We start from the raw sequence: 27255 nt of genomic DNA on the forward strand, positions 1-27255 counted from the left end.
GCTCCACGAACTGTGTTGTTCCTGGCATGTGGCCAAGCTTGGAGGCTCGTTGCACCTATTTTCACAAAAGGGAAACCAGCAGCTACATACTGTGACTGCTCCTACTGATGCATATTTATGCTGATATTGTAAACCTTGTACAATAGTTCAATGAGCATAACAGTTGGCATCATTTACGCAGTGATACTGATGTGATAATTGTGGCATCTGTGATTGGGAGGTGAATAATTCTGGCAGCCGTGGTAAATTGTGTGTCTGTGTGTGTGTTTGTGTGTGTGTGTGTGTGTGTGTGTGTGTGTTTGCCTGTAGGTGTGCCAGACCCCCACCATAGGTACCCATGGAGATCTCCGGACTGAAATATTCATTCTTGTTTGCTCGCCCAGACAGTGTGGTCCTAATTGCAGCATCAGAAAGCTCCACCTCTCCCTCTCGTCTGGCTTGGCTGCTGTGGAAACAAACCTCATCTGGGAGCAGCATACCTGTGTGAGTATGCGTGTGTGTGTTTGTGTGTGTATGTGTGTGTACATCCGTCCTCCTTTAAAACTAGAGTTGGTAGATTTGTGCTTGGCTCACTCTTCCCTCACTTTCTCACTCATTCACAAACTGCACACAAAAGCACATTTTTAAGGAGCGGTTCACATCATCAGTGTGTCAGATTCATTCATCTAATTTGTCTGCATTTCACACTCTCCGTGTATTTTCAGCTTCCCTACTTCACCCTGCTTGTTGTGTTGGAGTTGGGTCTACTATTGATCTCCCCGTCAACATGTCTGTCTTTCGATCTATCGGTCCACAGGGTGTGCGTGAAGCTTGGGAGTTTTTCATCAGTTCCCGTGCCAACCCGACCCGTGCCTGGCCAAGCTGAACCATCTTGTGGGATTTTTGGCTTTTAATTATAGTAAGAGAGGATTAATTATGGCAGGGGAAACAAGGGGCCATGCATTATTGATGCTATGAGTGAAGGGCTGGAGGGGGTAGAGGGTGCTAATTAAATCACTGCCCTAACCCTATCCTCAACTCAAATTTAAAATGCCTTCCACTAACCATCAAACCATCCTTACCTTTCCAGGAATCTCACACCGATTTAGTGTTTACTTCATCTTCTAGCACTCAGTCGTGTATCCAAAGATTTTCTCTCTGTCTCCATAGCACATCTTGCCTGCTGCCACATCCTGTTGATAATGATTGGTACATGTATTCAATGTGCCTCAGTGGTGACATGTTTTAAATTTGCTTCTGTCCTAAATGAGCACCTCAGTTTCAATTTCAACCCCCATTAGGAAAGCTTCTTCCAGTCAGCAAGGGACGAGCCTTGAGAGCCAAATGTAGCTAAAGGCTGCCATCTTCTGGAATTTATGTATAATTATCACTTTTTATCATTTCTAAACAACCAGTGACCAGGTATAAGCTCAATGCATTGCCTTTTCTTACACTTTATCTGTTTAACATTGAAATGATGTTTAAGTAAAATAATTATTAAAAAGCTCCATACAATACATACAATTTTGTATTGTGCCATAAGGATACAATCAGAAACTCTATTGGGATAGAGTAATTTTTTAGACATAACTTTCCCGTCACTGTTAGAGTACTAAAGTGTACTGGTAATGACCTATTAAGGGATTTGCATTACGCATAAGTTACACAAGATTTCCAACATCCTTTTTGTCGTTGTTGCTAAAGACCACTAAGTAGACCACAGAAGAATCTTTGATGTCATTGGAATTTGTTACAGTCCCATATTTGTGCTGTTTGTCGCTGTCTATCTTTGTTGAAAGTTTACAGACAACTGTGAAGAGAGGGAAATCTTCAGTTTGCAGGGAACCTCAATTGGATCCCAACAAGGTTTTATGGCACCTTTAGACCCCAGTTTGAGAACAACACTTTGAATTTCTGTTTAACCTTCCACACTGATGCCATGGTCTTCCTATCTCCCGTAATTGGTCTCTTCCCTTTTTATTCCTGTTGTCCTCTTTCTAAATATTCAGTGATTATCCCATCACGCACTGTGTTATTCCAACACATTCCAGATGGATAGTGGTTCCCTGGGGTCTGACATTGCAATGACAACAAGCGGAGTATGTAATCCCCTGTCCATCCCTTTGTTTTTCTGTCATATTTTCTACATTGCCAAGTGCACCACTTTGGGCCAGGTCTTCCGCAGAAGGGGCCTAGTGGTTAAAGAAATCTTCCTTCAATCAGACATCCTGGTTTACAGTCAAATACCCACCTGAACCTGAAGCACCTGAACTATCCCGTAAATTAAACGCTGACTAATCACTGTGTTGCAAAGTTGTGCCAAAGACAAGAAAAAGTGTTAAACACAAACTAATCATTACAATGGGAAGATCCACAAAATGCAAGTTTTAGGAACTCACAAAACATCCTTAGCTGTGTCAGACCTCTGACCTGTGGATGGGGTCAAAGAGAACAAAATGATCAATACAATGACCCATTAGAAGCAATTGTAAATCGTAATTACACCAATGGAACAGCAGATGGTGCAGATCATCAGCATCATTCATTCCAACACAGTGCAACCCAACTAAAGCTGGTACTGAAACCTCTGGGCAGTGCAGCCCTCCCAGCTGGATGTGACTATGACTGTTCATGCAAGCAGTACCTGATTATTGTGTGAATGTATGTTATATAACCGGATAGAGGGGATGAGTGAGGAGTCAAGTGAGGTGTTGAATGACACTGCCTCTCTGTGCCCCTTAACTGAATTACCAGGACACCTGCTATGATGGTACAAAAGCCTCTCTGTGATCATGATTAATGGAATATTTTACCTTTTACAGTGATTTCTGTCCCTAAAATCCCCTGTGAAGGTATCAGCTTATTATTTCTGAGCACCTGCCGGTAGTGAGAATTAGGTAGAATGAGAGAGATAGGTTCGAGAGTGGATACTAAGAACATTGTTTGTTGCATTTTTTATTCTACTGTGTTTTTTTTTCCTTTTGGTTTTGACCTATAATTCCTTCAGAATACATACCCAGAATGTATCTGGTCTTTGTAGCAGGTCAGGTATCAACTGTAGGAGGTCTGATGGGCCTGTGAATGACTTTCATAACAGTGAGGTTTTTGTCAGCACATATTACAAGATGCGTCATTTAGGAGTAGAATTACACACTTTCTTTCTAATCTGTCTTTGTAGCTGGTTTGGAGTGTCTTTAGTGTGTGTGTGTGTGTGTGTGTGTGTGTGTGTGTGTGTGTGTGTGTGTGTGTGTGTCTGTGTCTGTGTGTATGTGAGAGAGAGAGAGAGAGAGAGAGAGAGAGAGAGAGAGAGAGACACACATTTTGTACAGCATGTCCCTGCTTACTGCTGGAGTTATTATCAGGCTTTGAGTTCTCAGGCTGCAAGTGTGATCTATCTTTTAGAGGTTTTTCCTCTGGTTCTGCCAGCACAGGGATATCATGACATGCCTGACACAAAACATATAAACACAGTGAAGTGTAAGAAAAGTAGAAGCAGACACATGTGGGCCTACATACTGATGGGTTTAATCAATGTCTGCAAATACACCAGCAACATCACGAGTGGAGCATGTGACACCTCAGGCTTAATTAGAGGTACAAACAAATACAGACACTTCCAGGGGTATTCAAACATTGCAGAGAGGCTAGAAGTGGTTACATAACATTATACAAATAACAGATCAAACATTGCGAAATTAATAAAAGTGGCGAAGCATCAGTACATTGGAAATATCACGATCAGATAAGGTAAACACAGAACATAAACATTGAGAGTTTTTTTTTAATTTGAGGTGAGGATTAGCTTTGTTAATCCATTCATGCACAAATGATTTCACATACTGAAGAATATCCATTTGGTTTCCAATTAGAGCTATTTGTTCTACTTGTCAGTGTGTCAGTTATGTGGAGTAATTTGTCAGACACCCAAGGAATTTACAATGCCTGGCTGCTCTGACACTTTTGTGTTCATACATTTGACAGATTACCTAACAATTTGTCATCATGCCGCAGAGGGAGAGGTTGCCCATGTTTGTGGTGCAACCATTTTTATTGTTATATTGCTTTGACATTGTGGTGTTTAACCAAAATGTTTACCTTCTCCATATAGCAAAAAGCCAAACAGCTTCACATTTTAATCTAGCCTAATCCAAACTGTTCTTGTGTTGCTGTAGATGACAAGCTGACAGGGCAGAGCGACCCTCCAAGAGTAAATATTGTTAGATTTGCCCAAGAACAGAACGTGTTGTCTGAATTTGAATCAGATTTACTGGTCTCCACATGCAAATACCCTATTCTGTTAATCATTTGGTGTGCATCAAACCTGGTTTAAGCACATAGTTAGGCACTCTCTTTTCTGATCAACTGTAATTAGGTCAATGATCTTTTTCTTATTTTCTATTTTGTGGTTTTACTCTTTTTTCCCTTTTTCCCAAATAAACATGTTTCAAACATGTTTATTTGCAGTTCCTTTCCTCGCTAAATCTGCAGACCAAGGCTGAAAGACACATTATGACCCATTAAAGACAACAATTTTCAAGAGAATTGTGATTATGTATGGAGAATAAATGACTCAGCTTATGTAGGACTCTCAGATCACAGCTGATCATCCTATTTATGTTTACTGCCTTGCACTCGCTTGTTTATATAGTCTGTGATTATTTTCATGTTCTTTCCACTGTTATCTCGGCTTGTCTTCCCAGGTTTGCTCAATCGAGTTACAAAGCAAACTCTTTTGAGATGTGACGCTAAAGGAGAGTTTTTGCGTCAATAAAAACGACTAAGGCACCTGGCCAAGCGTTGGTATTTAACTAGATCAAAGTGAGAATCTGGTCATACAAATAGAGGGAAATGGAACACAGTTGAAACCTTGTATGTGAAAAGGAATTCTGCAAGGAAATGGCAGATGGCACAAAGGATTACTTCAAAGAGTGTCTTAATGCCTTCTGAAAATCATGTTTAACCGTAACTCAACCCTAACCCTACCCCCTTGCTTCAGTAATGTATGCAAGTGGACCCAAGCACACTGTGACTTTGCTTATATTGTAATGTGGTAACAGGCACCACATCCACAGAGCACACTTCTCACTCAACAGTGATGCCTGGTTTAGTTTAGCCAAATAGTTTTGCATTTGTGGCCTGCCCAGGTATTGTATAGGTTAGATGTTTTATAAAGTCATAGCTGTGAAACTATTCCATTCTCAGGTTCTCTGTGACTGCAGGGAGAATAAGGAGGAGTGGGCTCTTCTAATATACAGCCATCTGTCTTGCTGACACAAAGGGGTGACCTGACACCAGTTAATCAGCTCTTAACCATGATGTTAACAGCACAGCTCTTTACTTGTAGTGCCCTCAAATCAAACAAGGGTTTAGCTTATTTGTACAAATCAGATTCAATCTGGAATCTAAATCTTATTTGTTGAGATGGAGAACAAAGGCACTGGGGTGCACCTGTTCTATCCCTTTCAAAAACTCTTCAAGACTCTGACTAGCTAAAACGTTTGCTTCTCACTCCCTTTTTGGCCAGGCTTTAAATTAAAAAAGAAATTCTCAGTTTAATAGTTAATTATTTGACAATTACCCAATCATGGTGTTATTGAATGCTGGAATTCTTCAGCTTGTGGTGAGCCGTTTTCTTCAACAGAGCCTATTACACATTCCTCATAATACATTGCGCAATTCCTGCCGAAGTTATGCAAGCACCTGGCAATAAACCAAATGGCTGTCTGTATTTTGTCTAGCTTGTCCTAAACCTTAACAACCTTTCAGACTTTATTAAGAGATGCAATAATGAGTTGCCACTTGCAGGCATGTGGAGGGGGGGGGTGGGGGGGGCTTTGATTTAGACAGAGTGGCTTTGTAGCAGAGTAAAACCAAACAGTGAATAAATACCATGCTGGCGTGTTCGGCTTGGTCTGACCGCTGGGATAAACACTCAATTGACTGTTCAGTGTGTTTCCAGAGTGCCATGTAAACCTTGACCTTCCTCTCTTGTCTGCCCACTAAGCCCCTGCAACCACTTCACTCTTCCTCTACCTCACTCTTCTTCCTCCTCCCACTCGACCACCACAACTCCAACCCTCTCCATGTCGAAGTTCAACTCTACCCTGAGGCCAAATCCACTGCTCGTCACTGTCCACATTCCTCTGTTATATGAATAAAATAACAGCAAGACTGTGAAAATAGCACTGGGACCGCCCTTCTCTCTATTCCCTTTTCTTTTCCATTAACAATCTGCTTTCTCTCTTCTTCCCTCTCTACATCCATCATTGTCTGTTTGTATTCTCCATTCAAAGATGTTGATATTACATTTCCTTTGTTGTTGTTTTAATATTATCTCATTTGATTTTTACAGTTTGCGGTTTTAAAAACATTTTATTGGGATTTGTTTCCGTTATTAATGAATGTCCACAGGATGGAAGACAAATGGACATTTCGCTGTAACTCATTAGGCAATTTTTGAAAAACATTGGTCATGGAACCACATGCCCTGCCTAATGAATTTAGTGATGTGAGTAGGATGAGCTTAGCTGCTGGATCCTCATGTACATCCCCCCTCTGCATACATCTCTCTTCTTGTTTATCCCTCCTTGCACTCTGCTCCCTCCCACTCTCAGCATAAATCTATCATTCACAAATAGAGGCCAAAAGAGGCTCAGCTGATGTGATGAGATTATTTTTTTTCTGATTACAAATCAACCTCAGCTTAGATAGCTAGAAACAGCCGCTTTCCCTCCACCCACTGTCACATCCTCTTTCCTCTCCTCCCCTATTTGCAATGGCCCCTCCCCTCTCTCCTATTATCCCCACCTTCTTTTGGACCTTGGTCCCTCCCCTCTCCTCCACCCACTTCTCTCCTCCACAGCCACATCTAGGACGTGCTTCATTCACTCCAGCTGCACAGGTTGTAAAGGAAAGGGAGAAAGAGTTAGAGAGGGAGAACCGGAGAGGTAGAGAAGTTATAAGCAACTGCTGGAGAGAGGAAAGAGGACAGGAGGTTGAATTGTGTTCAGTTTTTAGTTTTTCTAAGAGAAGAAGGGAGTCAGAGTGTGACGGAGTGAGGCTGGAGAGAGAGTGGGGCTTACAGCAGTGAGAGGTGTCATTCAGGGAGGTTATAGTGATTTTCTGCAGCGACCCCTCATCTCCGCTGGGAGTCAGACACCCAGGATCCAGAGCCATGGAGCCCCATGTGTCCACCGAGGACGAGGGGGAGCCAAAGGAGAGAAAGATCCATTTTGCTGTGCCGGCCTCTGTACCCACCAACCTGGACCCTCGGCAAGTGGAGATGGTGAGCAGGTGGTGGACAGATTGGTGTTTGACCCTGGGGAATCAATCAATTTCTTAGGATTCTTATTTTTCTATATGTATATATAGCTCTGACTTGCTTTTGTGATTGATTTACATTTTTTAAGTTTCACAGCTGAATTTCTTATGGACCAAAATCCCCTCTGCCTTCCACCTAGTCATTTAAGCAGAGGGGTAGCATTGTTCAGTGTAGCTATGAAGTGCTGTACAATAACTGGCCAAATTTCTCCCCTTTAAAACATCTTCAAACTGCATCACCTTTTCTTTCTGCTTCGTTTCATTTTTGACAAGTTTCTTATGCAGGGCCAGGTTTGTTGGGTCAGTCTGCACACATTTGAGAAATTATGATGACATTTCCCTCTTGCTGTTTCCTCATGAGTGCCTTGTTGTCTCATCTGGACCTGTTTAACAATGTGACGTTGACTTGAAGAGTCATTATCTTGCATATGAAGCTCTTTTGTAACCACAAAGCAACAAAAAGCCACTGTTAATAATTACTTTTCTGTCTTTGGCTGCTTGTCACTCTCTGCCTGTGACTGATCTTTGTAATCTGAGTCTTTTTAGTATTTCTTCAGTATTTTTTTCCCACAGAGATGTCTAATGACTGACTCAGCATAGCCTGTATCATTCTATGAAATGTTTAAGCTCCTGATCTTTCTTTTTTGGCTCCAATGCTGGTGGCTCTTATTTTAGAGCAGGGGAAAGTGGGCCAAGTATGAACCGTTGCTGAGGTAGATTGAGGCCAATGGCTGATTCCTCCTGAGAGCTTGAGGAAAGATGGGACAGGAAAGCAATAGAGATGTGCAATATGAAGTAAAGTAGAGAGAGAACGACACACAACCTAATCTTTGGGTTCATCTGTCTGGGGTCACCTCCCTCATTCACTGTCCTTGTTTCACAGTTCCCATTAAAGAAGCTTTTGATGAACTAGACTGACTTGCAACCATGCTCCATCATTTACCTGACTGATTATCATGCAAGAAGACGTTTGTTTGTTTGTTTGTTTATTAGTGAGAAAGTGTGACAGTTGCGCTTTTCTTGGAACTTTTCTTTTTAGGCTTTTCTTGAATCAAGTGTAAATTTCTTGCCTGACACGACCAGCTTTTCACATAATAATGTTGCAAAACAACTTGTTTCATGTAACGTTTTCATTTTGAAGACCAATACTAAATTGTAGATTGAAGGACTTGTATCACTTCAATAGACTGCCACATACAGGAACACGTAAACGCTTGCTCTCTTCACGTCTCCTGCTTATTTTCTGTCTTTCATGCATGCCCTGTCATCATGCTCTTATCTCTGTCATCTCATCCAAGAAACCACAGGATATCAATCTACCATATGTGAGCTGCTTCATTACATGAAAAAAATTCTCTCACTTCCTTCTGTTTTGGGGAGGACCTTATTGCTCAATCACCTTATGGCCAAACAGTGATCAGCTATATTTAGGCTTGTTACCAGTTGATTCAAATACCTATGTAAAGTAGATGTTTCAAGAGCATGACAAATATAAAGCTTCAGGCTGTTTGTTTATGATTGTGTGTGCAGGTGAACAAATGCTGATTGTTATGACAAAGCAAAAAATGCACTGAAGGGGACTATGGGAAACCAAAGGGCGTATAGGGGAGGATGTGTTTACGTGTGCTTAAAAGCAGATAGCATCTACCCAAGCTGATGAATGTCTCCAGGGACATGTGGGTGGGCAGGGGTAACAGTTAACAGCACTCATTTCATTCCCTTCCCCTCCCACAGCAATTACTGTCACCCACAAGTCCATCTTCGCTAATGAGTTGCAATGACTGCACCATTCTTTCAAATTTGTTACACAACCGGTGACTCCTTACTGTTCTTTCTGTTGGCATTTAAACCCCAAAACCGTTATCACCTAAACTCCCAGGGCCTTGTTGCTACGGAGACAGGTTGCACAACTATGTTGCCCGAGGTCCCCCCACAATGTCCCAGAATCTAAAAGATCAACTTTAATGGACAGTTCTGTCTGTCTGATAGGTTGTTTACATCAGTGCGGTTACATGTTTGTGGATATGTGGGAATGCTCTTTAATGGGTTGTGTTAATGTGAGAGGCACTTTCATACATCCCATTCAGTGAAATATTGCACATTGTCACTCCGTGAGGAATACATAGGGAATGTATTCTACTTTGTCAGCAAGTTCTACCATAAAAACCCTTACGTTTTGAGACTTGAGTTGCTTACATCTTCTTCACAACATTAAGGCAGATGGGATTGGGTTTGTTGTTTTCAAAGCATTGAAAAATGACCTTTAAAAAAAAAAAAAAAACTCTCTCAATTACAATGTTCAGGTTACTCAGTATAATCCACTGACCTCACTGTGAACACATTTCTACCAACCTCTGAAAACAGTCCTCAATAGGTTCTGTTCACTGTCCAAAACAACCTGAACGTCACAAAAATAAAATCTTATCGTAAGTGAAGTTTTCTCACTTCACTTCCAAATGTTTTCCACTCGTTTAAAGAAAATTAAAGTTGTGTAAGCCATTTTAATTCGACATCTACTATTAAGCCCTCAAATGACTTCACCAGAATTTTTCATAAACACATTTGTCATCATATTTCTTTTTTTGTTTTCCAATGCCATCCTGTACATCCCTGGCATATCTGAGTATATTTTAAGTCATGTTATGGTCTCCTATCTTCTTGTAATCCACTTGGGATAAATATATTTTTTTAAAGATTATCACTTTTTAGTAATCTTTGAGAGGTCATGAGCAAAGTTGTGATTGTCTGCAACAACACGGAGGAAGCACATGGCTGTGTTTACCATCCCTACCCCCACTCCACAAACACGCACACACACCAATCCTGCATGCTTTGCAAGTGATGTAGGGTAATGTGCGCCATGGAAAGAGATTAGGGTCATGGTGCAGACACTGCATCCCTGCTTACCTCCAAGTCTGCCTCCCTGTGGACTCAACAAGCAGACATCTCCTCTCTCAACCCAACCTGATCTGGTCAGCTTGGACTGATTCTTTGAATTGAATCACACTCAGAATATCAAAGGATACGAAAGGGCATCGGTCCAAAGCCTTCCAATGGAAAACACTTCCCCATTAAGCTATATTAAAAGGGGTTAGTGGGGGCATGATTTAGGTTCCCCTTGCCACGCCCACTCTCCCCACCCCTGTTTAACCCTGCCCAGTCCAGTCTCTGGGTTAAACGTCAAACAGTGACCTTTGATGCAGTATGTGTTTGTCGTAAACATTAGCAGTTTGGGGGACTGTCGACATGCACTGCGGAATAGCACAAAGCATGCTGGGACTGGGCAGGACAGGGCAGTGATTTTCCCCTTGCATGTGGACTGTCTGTAATGTCGCTGTAGTGGTGTGACTCAGTTTGCCCAATCACATGATTGGCCAAATACATGGAAACAATTCTTATATTTGTTTTAGAGTTGCCTACTCAAAACAGTCTGTTGAAGTTTGTAGTTGCAAAAACAAATTAAGATAAAATGATTATTATTATTATGGGAAGATGAATTGCCTTGCTGGAACCCACAGATTGTAATTACAGTTTGGACACAATCAATGGACCTCTGTCTTCTGTAGACTGCGTATGTGTTTGTTCCTCCCAGTTTTTGACAGTCCTGTCATTAGTTAATGACTTGGAAAATAGAACATAAATATTTTCATGTTTTGCATCTGTCTAAAGCATTTAAGCCCAAAGTTTCCATTCATGTTCCTATTCCACTTTGTTTTGGCAGTCTATGTGCACAAAAGCCTGTTTATTCCATTCAATTATTATTTTCCATTCTCAAATTCACATCCTAATGATTATAATAACTGAACAGTCTGTGTCATAATGCCTGCTGCATCACAGGCAACGGGCCCTGTCCAGAACCTTATGGAGGCCTGCAATGCTGCAATAAGGCCTTCTTAGCCTTTCACCTCATGGTCAACTAATCCTCTGTTGTCAGTAGGTGTCGTTATTCCACTCAGTCACTTATTCATCGCTTCAAGGATCTTTGTTAAGCAAACTAAGTCAGGCTGTAGTCAAGAAATGAAGAGATACAGCCCAATTATGTGCAATCATTCATTTGCAATCACAGTGCACCTGAACCAACTTTTAACCCTGGCTATATAGTAACAACAGCAGTGACCATATCTGGATGAGGATTAGAAAGGCAAAAGTGACACAGCAGGGGGAGAATGGGGGTGGGGGATAAGGGCTTACCGCACCAGGAGCCGACTTGTCACCAAATGTGTCCGATGTCAGTAGCCTATGTTCTATTCAATAGGAATCTGGACCTTGAACGGCATCTTTGAGCTGCCTTCCTCCCTCCTGATTTTACTTTCAGTGTCAGGAGCTGGAGTCCCTTTCTCCCACCATAGAGCCGAAGGATGGTCAGACTGATGCAGGCTTGAGGAGCACTGAGGCGTGACTGAAAACCAATGGGATTGGTCTCGAGCTCTGTTTCATCAACACAGAGAAGACATGGCATTATGTTGTTGCTGCTGCTGTAATCACTGATTTTCGTCACAGCAGTTGAGACATTTGTTTTTCATGTTTATCTGCCCACAACTTAATGGGCTTACAGAGGCACAGCAGGTCATCTTCAATGTGTTAAGGGGGAACGTCCCAAGGCAGAAACAAGGTTATGAACAATATAATAGTAACACGTGGTTTGTTGTACTTAAACAAATACAAAACCTGATTTTGATTGTAAGTGAGGCCTTTTTCATCCAAACAATCTTTTCGTCAAATATCACCTGTGGGTACTGGGTACAAATGACGTTGCAAATGAGTAACTATAGCTGCCCTTTGTTTGTACCTGCTTGTTGACCTCTGGAACTGGTCTTTGTCAGTTGCACAATGGGAATCACTAAATTTGAGTGCATGAACAAAAAAAAGCAGATTTATGGTGTTTGCAAGCTGTTTGAGGTCCATCGTCTTTGTGAAAGATTTGATTGGCATCCCCCCTGTTGTCACCTCACCCTGTGTGTTGCTCTAGCGTGCACTGTGACCTGGCGGGTGGCTTCCTGTCACTCATTAGACATAGACACATAATCTCCTGTGTTGAGATGGTAAACCATTTCTTACAACAGAACAACAGGCCAAACCAACAGACAATTACACAAATGTAGGGGGAGTTCAGCGAGACAGAGGAGAAGGAGATGGGGGGTGGTTGTCTGAGTGTTGTATCATTCTGTTGTTGCTGTATGTTGAGAAGCAACATACAGCAGCTTCTATGACTTATGGGAGTTCAATGATGCTGTTCAATTGAATAGAAATGAGCCCATGTGCATATCTCACCTCACTGAGCTGTAATTGGGGTTGAAATTTGCATAACCACGTCCTTGACCCTTTTTAAAACGTTTGGAAACTCGAGAAGTGGGTGGTACTTATTGACTAACTGTCTGTTAGTGATGACTGAGTATTGCCTGAATGTGTCTGACAGAGCTGTTTGTCACGTGGTCTATCTCATCACTGGCCTTTGGTCGTGTGTGTGTCATGCTTATGGGTACATTTTGTCTGCCAGCTTCATCAGGAAGGGGCAGCGTAGGCTGGTATTTAGGTTCAATCATGACAACAGCCAACAGTCTGTCCAATTATTTAAGCAAAACACAAAGCCTAAAGAATCTAATTCCTTAAATTTCAGTGTGGACATGCTCACGAACAAAATAGCAGGCAGAGATGACGTCAATGTAACAACGCAGATATTTTGCATCTTGGAGCTCACAAACAGTTCCATGTGTTATCTTTTAGCCTCCCTCCAATAAAACCTAAAAAGACACGGCACACTGTTAATCACACTAACCAGATACCAGCTTTAGCTTTGTATTCATGTAATTTGCCGAACATTTTTCTCAACAGCAATTCAATCAGGAGAGACATGTTTGCAGATGTGCAAATAAGACAGCTCAAATAAAATGTACAAAGTCTTTGGCAATTAGACTATATTGCTACACAAATCTTTTGTATATCTACATATAGGGCTAGAGAACCATCAGACCCCCCCGATGGAATCTAGACACCTGTGGTGGCGACGAAGGAGCCCGAAGACCAGACCTGAAGGAGGCTCTGGACCGGTCAGCTGGAGTAGATGGAGGTGTAAGTGGAGGTGGAGGGTTGCACTCTTTGCCTGCAAAGACAGCTGAATAGCAAAGGGAGAATCAATTATTTAAAGCAGGGTTGTGACCCTGTGATTGTCCCTTAGCATTGTGTAACGATTCTGATTGGTTTAGCAGAAAGGTGAACGCCTTCAACAGCTGATTTGAGTCAGGTGGAGCATTGACTTAGCGGGAGGTCTTCCTGAAAGGATTTACGCTGAGAACATTTCAATCAGAAGAGACTAGTTGCAGATATGTGACAGTTATACGCGCATGATTAAACATTTATTAGAATATTTATTAGGATAACAGCTGAATTGATTTAGGTGTGCATCAATTAACAGTTAGGCCTTTCTGAAAGAATTTACACTGAGCTACATTTGTGCTCTTGCACTATTTGCAAAAATGGATTTATGTTTTACATTACTCCATTTTACCATTTGTGATTGAACTTACAAAACATTTCCAAGAAACATGTCCATAAAACGTGTGTTTTATTTGTCAAAAATGTGTCACCACTAGAAATGTATCAAAAGAAGAAAAACACTCACACTGAGAGGGATCATTTTTCACTTTATTGTGTTATTGAACTCATAGCGAGATTGCACTTACACCACATGGGGTTCTGCCGCTTCATTTCAAAGGCTCACCGGGGGTCAGGGCATGGCCCAGAGAAAATGGCAACACCATGCCCTTGTCTAATTGAGTTGCTCTTCAGAGTTCAACCAGCTAGAGAGCACGACAGCAGAGACAGGGAAAAAAACAGCAACAGGATGGACAGAGATGGTCTAAAGAGGAGAGAGACGGAACTTTGTACTCAGTTAACGTACTTGAGGTTGTAAGGAAGAAACGGTAATGACAGACAAACTGGAGGTGATGGAAATTGTCAGGGTGAATGATTTATGTGCTGCCCCATGGAGTTCATTTTGAATAATAGTAATAAAAGTGTATGAAAAGTAACAAACCAAAGATGTAATCCACCTTCACTGGAAAGAACAGCAGAGCTACTCCACGCAGAAACTCTTTTCAAAAGGGCACAAACTTCACACACAAGACCTACATTTCTTTGCACAAATTTTCTTCATATACATCCCAATAGTTTCTGGCTGAACAATATGAGTATGTTCCCATTGGTTTACTGCCACATGCAGACATAGGTACCTACTGCATTTCTGAGTGATGTAGTGGCACGCGCTTGTGGGCAGATGCCATAACAGAAAATCAATCTTGTATAAATCCATATCTATCCATCCAGAGCTGGGTTACAGCTGGGCCAGGAGGAAGAGAGTTAGAATAGCTTCATATGAATCTGAGTGATGCCCCCACCCCTGTCAGAGAGAGTTGACACACTGCTTAATAAGATGGCCCAACGTAATGCAGGACTATTGGACACAAGAGATTTAAGCTGACAGGGAAGGAGATCTGAGGTGTCTTTCTCTTTGTATTATCTTTGTGTTGAGGCCAGATCTGCACAGCAGACTCCCCTCGAGATGCTGCGACTGTTAGCGCTGGTGCGAGGGCCCCAGGGACCCCTCTGATCTAGTTTATGCCGTCCTACTGCCGCAGCTTTTTATAGTCCCAGCCACGAGAGCACCGGCAAAGAGGACTGGCTCTAAAGAGCAGAACTATATCAGCCGATCTGCACCCAGGCTGCTACGTAAGACTGTGCTGAGGCAACACAAATACACACATGTGCAGAGTCAATATTTACCAATGATTCATGTAGACCACACAGCACAGAATGAGGTATTGGAGTCTTAAATTAAAATCATCAAGTATACTTCCCGTCCTTGCCTCTAATTACTTAGGAATATAAAGCCATGATTGTTTGCTTAAAATTTAATAAGAGAGGATTACATCAAAAGACATACGTAACATTGTGTAACAAAGTTAATTTAGCAATCAGCAATACAATGAATATTCTCTCTTCCTCGTCTGTCACACAATGCAGTCAGCACATCATTCAAATTCACTCATCAGATTTAGATAAACTGAAACATCTCATTTGCTACGACCCATTAGCCAATGTTTCCATTGAGATCAAAGTTCTGTGTGAAATCTAGAGAGGTGCTGCTTCCTCTCAGAGAAGCCTGCAGACGTACACCTGTGGAGCCGCTGAAAGGCCACAGCAGCAGCCTGCTTAGAGCCCCTGCGTGCAAGTCCACTGCATCTCAACTGATCTAGGTACAAAAGCAATGGCTGCTGGCAGAGGAGAGGGTTTGGGAGATTGGAGCCAAGGGCTTTAGGGAAGTAGAGGAAGGATGAGGGATAAAGCGTAGCAGGAGTAATATCACACACTGTGCCCCAGTGTATGTGAGAGAGTAACACACATATTACGTAACTCTGGGAGAATGGGATTGGTTTTAAGGCTGGCAAAAACCAAATTTACAGGTTTAGGCAAAATTACTAAAGTCACTGCATATTCATGTCATCTGGCGTTGCCAATATCATACAGTAGCACGTCACCGCCACCACCACCACTGTCACCATCACCATGTTCGTGTGTAATGTGAATAGAAGAAAGATACATCTGTGTGTGCTTGCTACAAATGCCTTTATGTATATTATGTTGACTGGTGTAATTGTCTTTGCATCTATTTTACAACCTGTTTTAAATTTAATTTGGGAGGACTGTTGTCTTTTTCCTGGTTTATAAGGTTGTGTCTTGTCATTTCACAAGACCACCATGATGATTACATGATGACATTAAGACAGTCATCTACATACACACACACCCCAAACACACACACACACGCACCCCAAACACACACACACACACACACACACACACTGCGAGCACACATTCAGGTAAATAGATCATCAGATTTCCAGATGATGTTTCTCAGTGACCTCAGTTATCTAACACAACTATTTTACCTTCCATTTTTCTCGCCGTCTGTATTTTTATCTCTTTGAATCTTTTCCTGCTTTCATTCTCTTTAATTCTGCAACTGTCCCTTTCAACGACACCTTATTAGATGTCATTATCAGGGGTGATGCAACGGACTTCAGACAGTAAAAACAGCAAAACTTTGGAGATAAAGGTCCAAGGCCTTGGACATTACATACATCAGTCTGGAAACATGTAATGTGGAGCTGATGAATGTTATCCTTTACATATTAGCCCTGTTGATTAATTCAGGGCTGTATTTTCTATTAATGTAACACAACCATACCTTAAGAAACACAAGCAGGACTAAAAGATGTGGTGTGACAGCTATTTTGTACTTTCAAGACTAAACTAGAAACTTAGTGCTTAAGTAAAAAGTTTAGCTATGATGTGAAATTCTGTATGAGCTAAAGTTAATTAGGGCTACAGCTAACAATTTCATTGTTAATTAATCTGCTGATGACATAGTCTTTGAAAGGTCTGAAAATAGTAAAAAAATGTCCATCCAAGTTTCTCATAGTCAAAGATGACCTCATCATCTTGTTTGTTCTGACCATTCTTAAACTAAAAGACATTTAATTTACAATTACACAAGGAAAAGCAGTGAATATTGACAATTAAGAAGCTATAACTTAGAATTGTTGGGCATTTTTGCTTGAAAATGACATTCACCACTTTAATTAATGTAGACTTGTAACAATTTATTGGCATGGATAAGTTAACCAGCAGAACCATTACGTTGTCCCTTAAACCTTCCTCCCTATAACCGTACAATACATTGTCTACATGATCCGTGCTCTCTGTTGTGGGTCTCTGTGTGAGACACCTCAGACTGCCCTGAAAGGCTGGGAGCAGGTGTCAGGCAGGCGGAGGCAGTACGGTTCACAGCTCCATGAAGCTCCAGGCCTCCACACCTTGCCAGGGGGAGATGTGCGGGAGCCCTGTGGATGTTCCCTGCCACTAAAGAAAGAAAGAGATCAAAAGGACAGCCAAGTCAAAAGTAACTTAAATTCAGTTCTGATGCATTCTGGTGATAGAGGTGAGAGTGAGGGAAATGTCACTGTCAAAGAATGAAGGATGGACATGGAATTAAACTAATCTAGGAAGCAGAGGATCAAGTAAGATGGAAATGAGAAGTGAATGAGAGAAAGATGCATAGCGTGAGAGATCCAAAGGAAATAGTACAGCTGGAAGTTGCCTGACGAGATTAAAATCTCACAAATAAGAAGAAAATCCTCATTTGATTACTCTTTTTACCCCGAAGCCCGGCAAGCCTCTGCTTTGGCAACGTGTGCCTCACAGTGATGACCCATACCTTGCTTAACAAGACATATGGGAAACAACCACAAACACGACTCACTTTTTGGAGCAGTTTAACGCTAAATAGAGCCGGGCTACTTAACTCTTACTGCGATGTAATGTGGTGTTGTAAACAGTGAGGGTTCATGCCATGGCCAAGGTTAGCTTGCTCCACAAAGGAACCTTTTCAATACCTCGTTTATCTGACATGCCAAGTCTACTTAGCTCACTCAGCTCCACTGCTTTTATTCTCGGAACACTTTATTTTATCCAAAACGTATTTTTATAGATGCTAAAGGACGCTTTTAAAAAGTTAGTTGGATCCTTTAAGCAGACCAGAGGCTGTTTCAAACTTAAACACAAACACAGCAAAACACCCAGAACAACTTCTCAAACCACTCTGGCAGAATAATAAACGTCTTTGCTGCAAACCTGTAATGGGTGGAAGCTTACAATTATTTTCATCACTGATTAATATGTACAATATTTGTCTGATTAATCGATTTATCATTTAGTTTTAAAATAATCATGAAATGCCAGATCAGAATTCCCAAAAACAAGTTCCAAGGGGCCAAAACCAGAAGACAAAGATTACAATTCCCAGTGACATTCTGTATATCAGAGAAAAACAGCATTTTGGCATTGATTGATGACTTAAAGGACTAATCAATTATCAAAATAGTTGATTATTATATGCTTATTTTTTGGCCAAAATACAGCTAAAGACAAGACTTGTATCCTAGTCCTCCTACACAACCCTGTTTAAATGAGCTTTGAGCTTTTTAAACCTTGTTCAACTCTACAGAGGGTTAAGGTTTTATAACAATTTTGGTGTAGGTTGACTTTAAACTAAACTAACTTGAACATTTTCAACCCTGTTGTTGTTGTTGTTGTCACAAGAAAGGCCAAACTGTAAAAGTGCAGTCCCAAAGGCAGGGCACCATATTGGCAAGCTGGAGGGGCATAGCCGGGCATTTGGAAACTGGAAACTGTGTGTGTCGCCATCAGATAGGAAGACCGGACAGCGTATGGGAGTGTCTGGGCTGATTGCTGAGGCTTATTTTGTCTAAATTCCACTTTTCCATTATCCCTCTCTCTGTGAGGGTGTATATGATCATGAATGGTGCACTCAGGTGATCAAACACGCTTGTGTGTTGTGTGTATAGGTCATTCAGTTCAATTAAATCCTGTATCAAACGTTTTATCACTCTATAAATGCTGGATAATTTGAAACTTCAGCAACAAGCATGAATTTAGCTTCTGTTCTGCACAAAGAGCCTTTCACTGTATCTGTCTATGAAATCAGAAAGTTACATAATGAATCTTCTTCTGCTCTATTGACCATGGAATGGGCTGGGCAGACAACTGGGCAGCAGCACTGTTGAAGGCAGAAAGGCCCCAGCATTCCCTTTACCAGCATCAACTGGCAATAGCTTCCATTTAAATGATCAAGTTTTGTGCTGAGCATTATTAATAATACAGTGCCATACAGTTTATTATTCATTTATTTATGTCTACCCTTTATGTTTGTTTATAGATCCGGCGCAGGAGGCCAACACCTGCCACACTGTTTAGAGTAGCTGACCAATCATCTCCTGAGGATGATCAGTCCACCCATCAGGTAAAGGTGAATTCCAAACCTTTGCTATAATAATTATCTGTGCATTCCCATCTGTCATGTCCACTTAACCCCATGAATATAAGAATATCCCACCCTCATTTTGGAATTAACCATTTCATTGTTTTTTTTTTGTGTTTTTTCAACCAAATGTTTTACTTGCCATTTCATTGTTAAACATCATAATGCTTTGCTTTTCTATTATCTGCTGTCTGTCTAAAAAATATCAGTATCTGGTATTTACTTTGTAATGTTATAACTTATTAAACCCTGCTATATCCTTCAATGTGTCCATCATCACAAACTCATTGTGTGTAGTCAGCCATTTTCAAATCCCCCAAAAAAGAAGGTTCAATTTTGACCTTAGAATTGTGTTTGACAAACAATTATCCACTGAGAAAGACCACAAGACGTGACTGAAAGATTGAAAAAAAAAAAAAAGTAAGTAAACCCTGTGATAAGAATTTTTTGTTGAATTTTAAACTATTAAAGAAAGTGTTGATGAATTAAATATTCCATGCAACACTTTGGGGAAGTGTTTGCTGTGATGGAGAAGCTAAGTATTCTTCTCTGTAAGCCAAACCCGTCCTGGCTGACGAACACATGCAGTGCCATGGAAAATAAGGTAGTATAAGAAAAAAATAACTTTTTAATATGATGTAAAGGTGCAGCCATGAAAAACGTGGCATTTGGGGTTTGAAGATGTCTGTGGGCATCATCAGCTGCATCATGAACGGTGCCACTGTGAATGAAATTTGCAATATAATTAATTTGCCATACTTTGCCTTCTTTTTTAAGAAGACATATGTGTGAATTCTTAGAAACAAACTTCAATCCCCCTGCTACCTTTACTGTTTTGTGTATTGTTTCTTCTCTTGGATGATTGACCTTCACTTTGCACAATGATGTATGGTATCTATGTGCAGAGAAGGCTTTTTCTTTCTTTTTTCTCTATGTTCATCTTCAATCTGATGTGTTCCTAGTGTATAGAAGGATTTTGGGAAAGGACAGTTAATTTGGTGCCAATCGTGTTCCAGTATGCAACACATTAAGTGTGACATGAAAACTTGAAGTCTCCAGTCAATACACATAATGAAACGAAAGACATCTTGTGTCCAGAAATGAACAACAATGTATTCATAGATTCTGGAGTGGACTAAAAAAACAAACAGTATCAGAAGAATTTTTTTGTCTTAAATCATGCCTGGGGGGGATTTCTAAAGAGAAAGTTACGTGGTGTATGTGGGGTAATGTTTCTCTCTCTTTGTTCACAGTGGGTCGTAGGAGAAAACGGAGTGCTCAAACCAAAGCGTGTCAATCCAAACGTGTATCAGCCTCCATCACTCAGAGGTAGGTGTGAGCAGTAATGGTGCTACAGGTGGTGGTTGTGTGGTGTGCTTCATCCTTGTGTTTAAGTCCTTTTTTTGTTTTACCGTGCTTCGCTGCAGTCAATTTTCTTCTTGCTTTCTATGCTTCATAATAGCAGACAAAGGGGAAAATGCGTGTGACAGATGGGTAGATGGGCATTAAGAGCCTTTATTTCTTTTCTTTCTGCATATGTGTGATGTGTACAGGCATTTTTCTGCTCTTACTGTACAATCTAGTAACAGGATCTGTATATTTGTGTGTTACAGAAAGAAAGGGAGAAAGAGAGAGATTAGAGTGTGACAGCTGTGAGACACCGAGTGTGAGTCTAGGAAAGTCTGGATCATCCAGGATTACAGTCAGTTGTGTATACAGCTGTGACACACATACACAGACATGAACACACGCATGTAGACAGGATAAAATAACATACATGAACATGTACTTTCTTTTGTGTTTATGCATGTGGCTTCCTGCTTGCTGCATATGGTCTTTAAATTAGCAAAAATCTACTTAACAGAGCTTGTCAGCAGAGCTTCATTTAATCAGAATTTCTGTGTGTGTGTGTGTGTATGTGTGTTGCATGTCGAGTGATGACATAATGAGCCAGGAAGCCTTATTCCTGCATCAGAAATATGTCCTTCATCCACTCCTACGCAGAGATTGGAAGAGAGAGCCACCTCAGAATAACTTTTAATTAGGTAACCTACCATAAGATAGAATAAGTGACCTGCCTTGGTGCTGTACTGTGTATCTGAGGGTGTGAAAAAGAGAGGGAGAGAAGTCAAGGTGACCCAAAAGTAGTAAGGAAGGGTCTGAGTCAGCACTGCTAGGCGAAAGCGCTGAGGTGGTCAGGCAGTCGAGGAAAGAGGAGGGTACAAACAAACAGATGGGAGAACAGGGTGAGAGTAGGAATAGAAAACAACAGAAGAGGCACAAAATATCAGTGTGAGATACAGTTTTGCCGTTTCCTGCCTGTCTGTCTGTCGGTGCATGTGTTTAATTGGCTTCCTGCCTGGCATGTATTCAAAAGCCCTTGTGAAGCTTGATAAAAACTGACAGTGTTGAAGCGTGGTAAAACCAAAACAACATATCCCTCTATTCCTGTGTCCGTGTGTTTGTGTGGCTGTCTCCCTATGCGCGTTTGTGTTTGTGTGTGTGTGTGTCTGTGTGTGTGCTGTGTTTACCTGTGTGTAGCTGTGCAGAAGATGGCTGAAGCCCATATGCAGAACCTAGGTATCTACCCCTCTTTAGAGGACCCTTGTGAAGGGGGGGACGAAGACGACCACTGGCAGGGAACAGAGGGAGAGGACACATCTCCCACCAAAGTTGCTGGTGAGAGGGAGGCTCTATGTCAACTGGCTGGGAACACAACAGCAGCAACACTGTACACAGTGGCAGCAAGGACAATATTGTTGTTGTTGTATTACAGACAAATACACCCTGTGACACTTGAACATTGCTTTAAACCAAACACCGTGCACTGATTATATGGGCCTGGTTTGGGTGTTTAGTTGTGTGCCGTGTAATTTTAGATAGGTGTCAGATCAGATAAATGGTGTATTTGAAACATCTCCAGCACAGCTGCAACGAGAAAAAGAAATGTAACTCAAAAATCGGATTTTCTATACAGTTCTACTTATTCCAAGGTTATTGGAGTAGTTTAAATCAAACACAAAACTCAAAAATCTGGGAAAATGGTATTCTGAAAATGAAATTGTGTATTAGAAATCATGCAGTGGGCATCCGGCTGGCGATCAATGCAGTGTACGATTATCTAAAGGTATACTTTTCCTTCAGGTTTGTGTGAATGGTTTGGCCTTTTCCTTTTATATTTATCCTGATTGTGTCTGCAAACACTTTGTGATTTCAGGACTAATTTGTCTCTCGTCGTTGATAATCCTCCTCGAACACTGTTTCTTTGTTACAGCATGTGAGACAGCAACAAGTTCTGCATGATCAAGTTTGTATTCACTGTTGACTGAATGTAAAAAAAAAAGTAAAGTAGGCAGATGTAAAAGAGCAGGACATATTACAACTTTTAACCTGCTCTGAAATCATGAAATCCCTTTCTTTCTCAGTGGAACAGATTCTCTTCTCAGAGGAAAAGTTGTTTTCAGGGTAAGGTACGCTCGTCTGTGGGCCGGCCGCCGCATATGAAGCTCTGTGCATTGAGAGACATTGAGACATATTGGCATTCTGTCTCTCGCCCCAAATCTGTCAGAGGGCACACTGCAGCTGACTAAAGGCCTGGACACAACAAAGACGTCAGGGAGGATTAACAAGCACACAGAGCAGGCTATCTGTGCTGATCCTGCACTGTATTCTACTCCGGTTGTTTAGAGTAGAAAACCTTTTGATTGAGTTTGAGTTATGTGAAGCAACAAAATATCTGTGGATACCCAGTATGACTCAACTTTAGTACACAAATATCAAGTTGAAGTGAACTTTCTTTTGCATATACACTCTCACTATTAATCTCCATTATATCACATGAAAACAGTTGCATTTTATTCAGAATTATTGCTTTGTCGGCACAGATGACAGGCCATCTTAATAACTCCCCCAATATTATCCAAATGGGATGTGGAAAGATCCTGGCTGGGTCATCTGTTCTTTTCAGTCGAGTGACACAGTTTGGGCTCGGCCTGTGTTATCACAGACAGAAAATAGATCAAGGAAAACAAGTTATTCAATCTGGAATGTCAAAAAAAGTGACATCTGATGAAAAGTATATACATTTCAAAAACAAGGACAGTCTACTTGTCGGACTCATCCAGTGCGTTTATAAATTGGGATTTGAATCTCAAAAAGGAACCCAAAAATCAAGAAAACTAAACAGAAATGTTACTTTTTTTTACATTTGTATATAATTTTTGTATATATTAATTTCTGATTTAAAGGTCCCATTTAATGCTAATTTTCAGGTTCTTATTTGTATTCGGAGTCACATACTTTTTCCAAGGCTGTCTGTCTTAATATACCTGGTTACGTCTAAAATGCTTTGTTTAAGTGTGTTTCTCTTAGAGCCCCCCTCCCAAAAAGCCCAGTCTGCTCTGATTCACCGTTTCCTGTGCTCTCAACATCGACCATCATTGCATCCAGGGAATGACTGTACAGCACTCTGGCAGCACTTTTTACCAATACATATTTTCTACCTTTCATTTTTTGTTGTTGAGCAACCAATCAATTATTTGACCAATTGTTTTAGCTTTACTGTCAATCCTAGTGCTTCCTGCCCACCAGTCATCTCCTTCACCTGAATATACTCCACAAGCGTTTCCATCCATTAAGAAAGGAGGCACTCCATAGGAGACTTATGATATATTGATATCAATGATTACATTAAAAGCATAGTTGGTGTTGTGATTTTACTGCTCCTTTTGACATCAACCTTTGTCTCCTCAGCTCACCAAGAGACGGCAACCACCGAACACTCAGACAAGTTTTCCACCGTGAGAGAGACGGCCAGGCAGATCCAGGCAGAACAGGAGGAAGAGGAGGAGGAGGAAGAGGAGGAAGAGGAGGAGGAGGAGGAGGAAGAGGATGTGGAGGAGGAAAAGGGGGACAAAATCAAGGGTATAAGAGAGAAGAAAGGTCAAGGGAATTACTGAGAGAGAGAGAGAGAGAGAGAGAGAGAGAGAGAGAGAGAGAGAGAGAGAGGTGTCTTGTCAAATGGTTAGAATCTGAAGAAGAGATGAGGAAATGGGGGTGCACCTTCATTAAATCTAACATGAGAGTGAGCAAGGATCTCTTTACTACTTCACTTCACCTCTAAAGATTGAAAGGTAAAGGTGGAATAAAGAGAGGACAGAGAAGGAGTTTGTGTATGAGGAGTCAGCCCATATGAGCAGGTGAGGAATGATCTACTAACAGAGCAGGTAACTTAGAACCAAATGTCCCTTTGTTTCTAATGAGATTGGGGGGGCCAACAAGGTCAACATGACCCAATACCCTACAAGACCAGTCCTGCCTCAACCTTAATGCTTCTGCACAGAGCTAAACGTTCTTTTTAAGAGGATATTAATTACCAAGATATTTACACTTCCATGCAGATAAACTCTTGGGCAATTTTTTTTAACAAAGACCATCTCTTATGCGACTTGTTCAAAAGTACATGAAAGTCTTTAAATGTGTGTGGTATTTGTTCCATTTTATTTGAAAACATCATAGTTTGATATGCAGAATATTCCATGCTCAGCCCTGAGACTAAATGTACATGCACGGCCATCTTAGAAAGTAGAAATAACAGTAAATCAAAGATCTAAAACTTATTCTGTATGCACAAAAGGTGTTTTCTCTCGAATATTGTTCACAAATCTGTCTAAATCTTAGTTAGTGAGCACTTAATCTCCTTTGCCGAGATAATCCATCCACCTCACAGGTGTGCCATATCAAGATGCTGATTAGACAGCATGATTATTGCACAGGTGAGCCTTAGGCTGGCTACACTAAAAGATCACTCTAAAATGTGCAGTTTTATCACAAAGCACAATGCCACAGATGTTACAAGTTTTGAGGGTGCGTAAAATTGGCATGCTGACTGCACTAATGTCCATCAGAGCTGTTGCTCGGGAATTGAATGTTCATTTCTCTACCAAAAGCCGTCTCCAAAAGAGTTTTAGAGAGTTTGGAAGTACATTCAAACGGCCTCACAACCGTGGACCACGTGTAACCACACCGTGCCCAGGACCTCCACATCCAGCATCTTCACCTCCAAGATCGTCTGAGACCAGCCAACCGGACAGCTGATGCAACAATCAGTTTGCATGGCCAAAGAATTTCTGCCTAAACTGTCAGAAACCGTCTCAGTGAAGCTCATCTGCATGCTCGTCGTTTTCACCAAGCTCTCGACCTGACTGCAGTTCGTCGTCGTAACCAACTTGAATTGGCAAATGCTCACATTCGTTGGCGTCTGGCACTTTGGTAAGGTGTTCTCTTCACGGATGAATCTTGGTTTTCACTGTACAGGGCGGATGGCAGACAGCGTGTATGGTGTCGTGTGGGTCGACATTGTGGATCGAGGGGCCCATGGTGGCAGTGGGGTTATGGTATGGACAAGCGTATGTTACACAGGTGCATTTTATGGAATGCACAGAGATACCTCCATGACCATCACCTCATGTGTGATTTTTCAGCATGATTTTTTTTTTTTTTTTTTTTTTTTTTTTTTTAACCTTTTATTCAGGGAAGGTTCACTGAGTGCAAGCAACATGCACAGCACCATGTTTCAAGGATCTGTACACAATTCCTGAAAGCTGAAAACTTCCCAGTCCTTACCAGCATGGCCAGCACGCTCACCGGACATGTCACCCATTGAGCGTGTTCGGGATACTCTGGATCGGCGTATACAACCGTGTGTTCCAAGTCCTGCCAAAATCAAGCAACTTTCCTCAGCCATTGTAGAGGAGTGGACCAACCGTCCACAGGCCACAATCAACAACCTGATCAACTCTATGCAAAGGAGATGTGTTGCACTGAGTAAGGCAAATGGTGGTCACGCCAGATACTCACTGGTTTTTGGATCCCCCTCAATACAGTAAAACTGCACATTTTAGAGTGGGCTTTTACGGTGGGCAATAATCAGACTGTCCAATCAGAATCTTGATATGCTACACCCTGTGAGGTGGATGGATTTTTTGGGGAAAGGAGAAGTGCTCACTAACACAGATTTATGAACAACATTTGAGAGAAATAAGCCTGTTGTGTACATAGAAAGTCTTAGATCTTTGAGTTCAGCTCATGAAAAATGGGACTCATTTAAATCATATTTTTGCATTAAATTACCACATACTGAAATCTTATGGATTATGATTTTAACCTCTTGGCAGCTGTAAAGGTGGCTTGGAAAAAGAGAGAGCTGTGTTCAATTTTGATTCATGTTAGCTATAACTGTAACAACTTTTCAAGGCCTAAAAAAGTATAAAAACACCCACTTTGCAAACCATTTATGTATCAGAACCTGCTTATATTCTGCCCAGTGCCCACCATCTGACTCAATCAATCTAGAGTCAGTGAATCTATAATAAAAACATAGATATTGAAAATATTTGTGGTGGAGTTTCACTTTTTTAAGACTCAAAATAAAGCACCAAAGTGTTTTTTTTGGGGGGGGGGTTTTGTGTTAAATCCATAAGCGAGTGTGTGTGTGTGTGCGGTTATTTCATACCACACTTTTCATATTTGAGTATACTTAATAACGAATCATTAAAGGGCAACGCTACCTCTAATTTGTTTGAAATAACCGTTGACTCAATGCATCACACATTTGGATGGGATTCAACGCAAACTGACACCACGTTAAGAAATCAAAAAATGTCAATTTAAATTTGATACTATTGACTCATTTGGGGATTTCTCAGTTCTCACAGATTCCTTTTCGTATGTTAACACTTTTCTATTGTCATCTTTTTGATTGTATGTCATGGATCTGTTGTAAGAGCTATTTTTCTAATCTAACGTCCAGTGTATTACTGTCGTAGTTCAGCTCTGTCTTGTTTCCACTGTCTATTTCCAACTCACAAGCCTAAAACCAGGCACTGCAGTTACTGTACTACTGACATCTGAAGTACTGACTGTACTACTGACATGTGAGAAAAACAGTCACTGTGCAAACTTTCTGAAGTCTTTTTACCACTTAGTCTCTCCTTTCTCGGAGTCAACAACAATTTATAAAAGTCTTTAGTCAGCATCTAATTTAATTTCTACTTTAAAGA

General features: G+C 41.1%; 1 protein-coding gene and 1 long non-coding RNA gene across 6 annotated transcripts; one reads left to right on the plus strand and one right to left on the minus strand.

Moving 5' to 3' along the window:
- Nucleotides 1-2077: 2077 nt before the first annotated feature.
- Nucleotides 2078-26844, minus strand: LOC117958462. The gene is made up of 5 exons (XR_004659722.1): nt 26296-26844; nt 22860-22865; nt 10002-10012; nt 3959-3965; nt 2078-2090 (listed from the first exon to the last, which is right to left on the minus strand). It is a non-coding gene; the product is annotated as an uncharacterized LOC117958462 (long non-coding RNA).
- Nucleotides 6807-24332, plus strand: ppp1r1b (protein phosphatase 1, regulatory (inhibitor) subunit 1B). Of its 5 annotated transcripts, none has more exons than XM_034894873.1 (5): nt 6807-7264; nt 19094-19183; nt 20449-20524; nt 21737-21868; nt 23948-24332. In XM_034894873.1, the coding sequence occupies exons 1-5, from the start codon at nt 7154-7156 to the stop codon at nt 24151-24153; spliced, it is 615 nt and encodes a 204-aa protein (XP_034750764.1). In that variant the 5' UTR covers nt 6807-7153; the 3' UTR covers nt 24154-24332. The 5 variants fall into 5 exon arrangements, with proteins under 5 accessions (XP_034750764.1, XP_034750762.1, XP_034750763.1 ...); XM_034894871.1 differs by having other exon boundaries at nt 6808-7264; nt 21737-21874; XM_034894872.1 differs by having other exon boundaries at nt 6808-7264; nt 19094-19177; nt 21737-21874.
- Nucleotides 26845-27255: the final 411 nt, after the last annotated feature.

Source organism: Etheostoma cragini, chromosome 15, assembly GCF_013103735.1.
Source record: "Etheostoma cragini isolate CJK2018 chromosome 15, CSU_Ecrag_1.0, whole genome shotgun sequence".
NCBI classification, from domain to species: Eukaryota; Metazoa; Chordata; class Actinopteri; order Perciformes; family Percidae; genus Etheostoma; species Etheostoma cragini.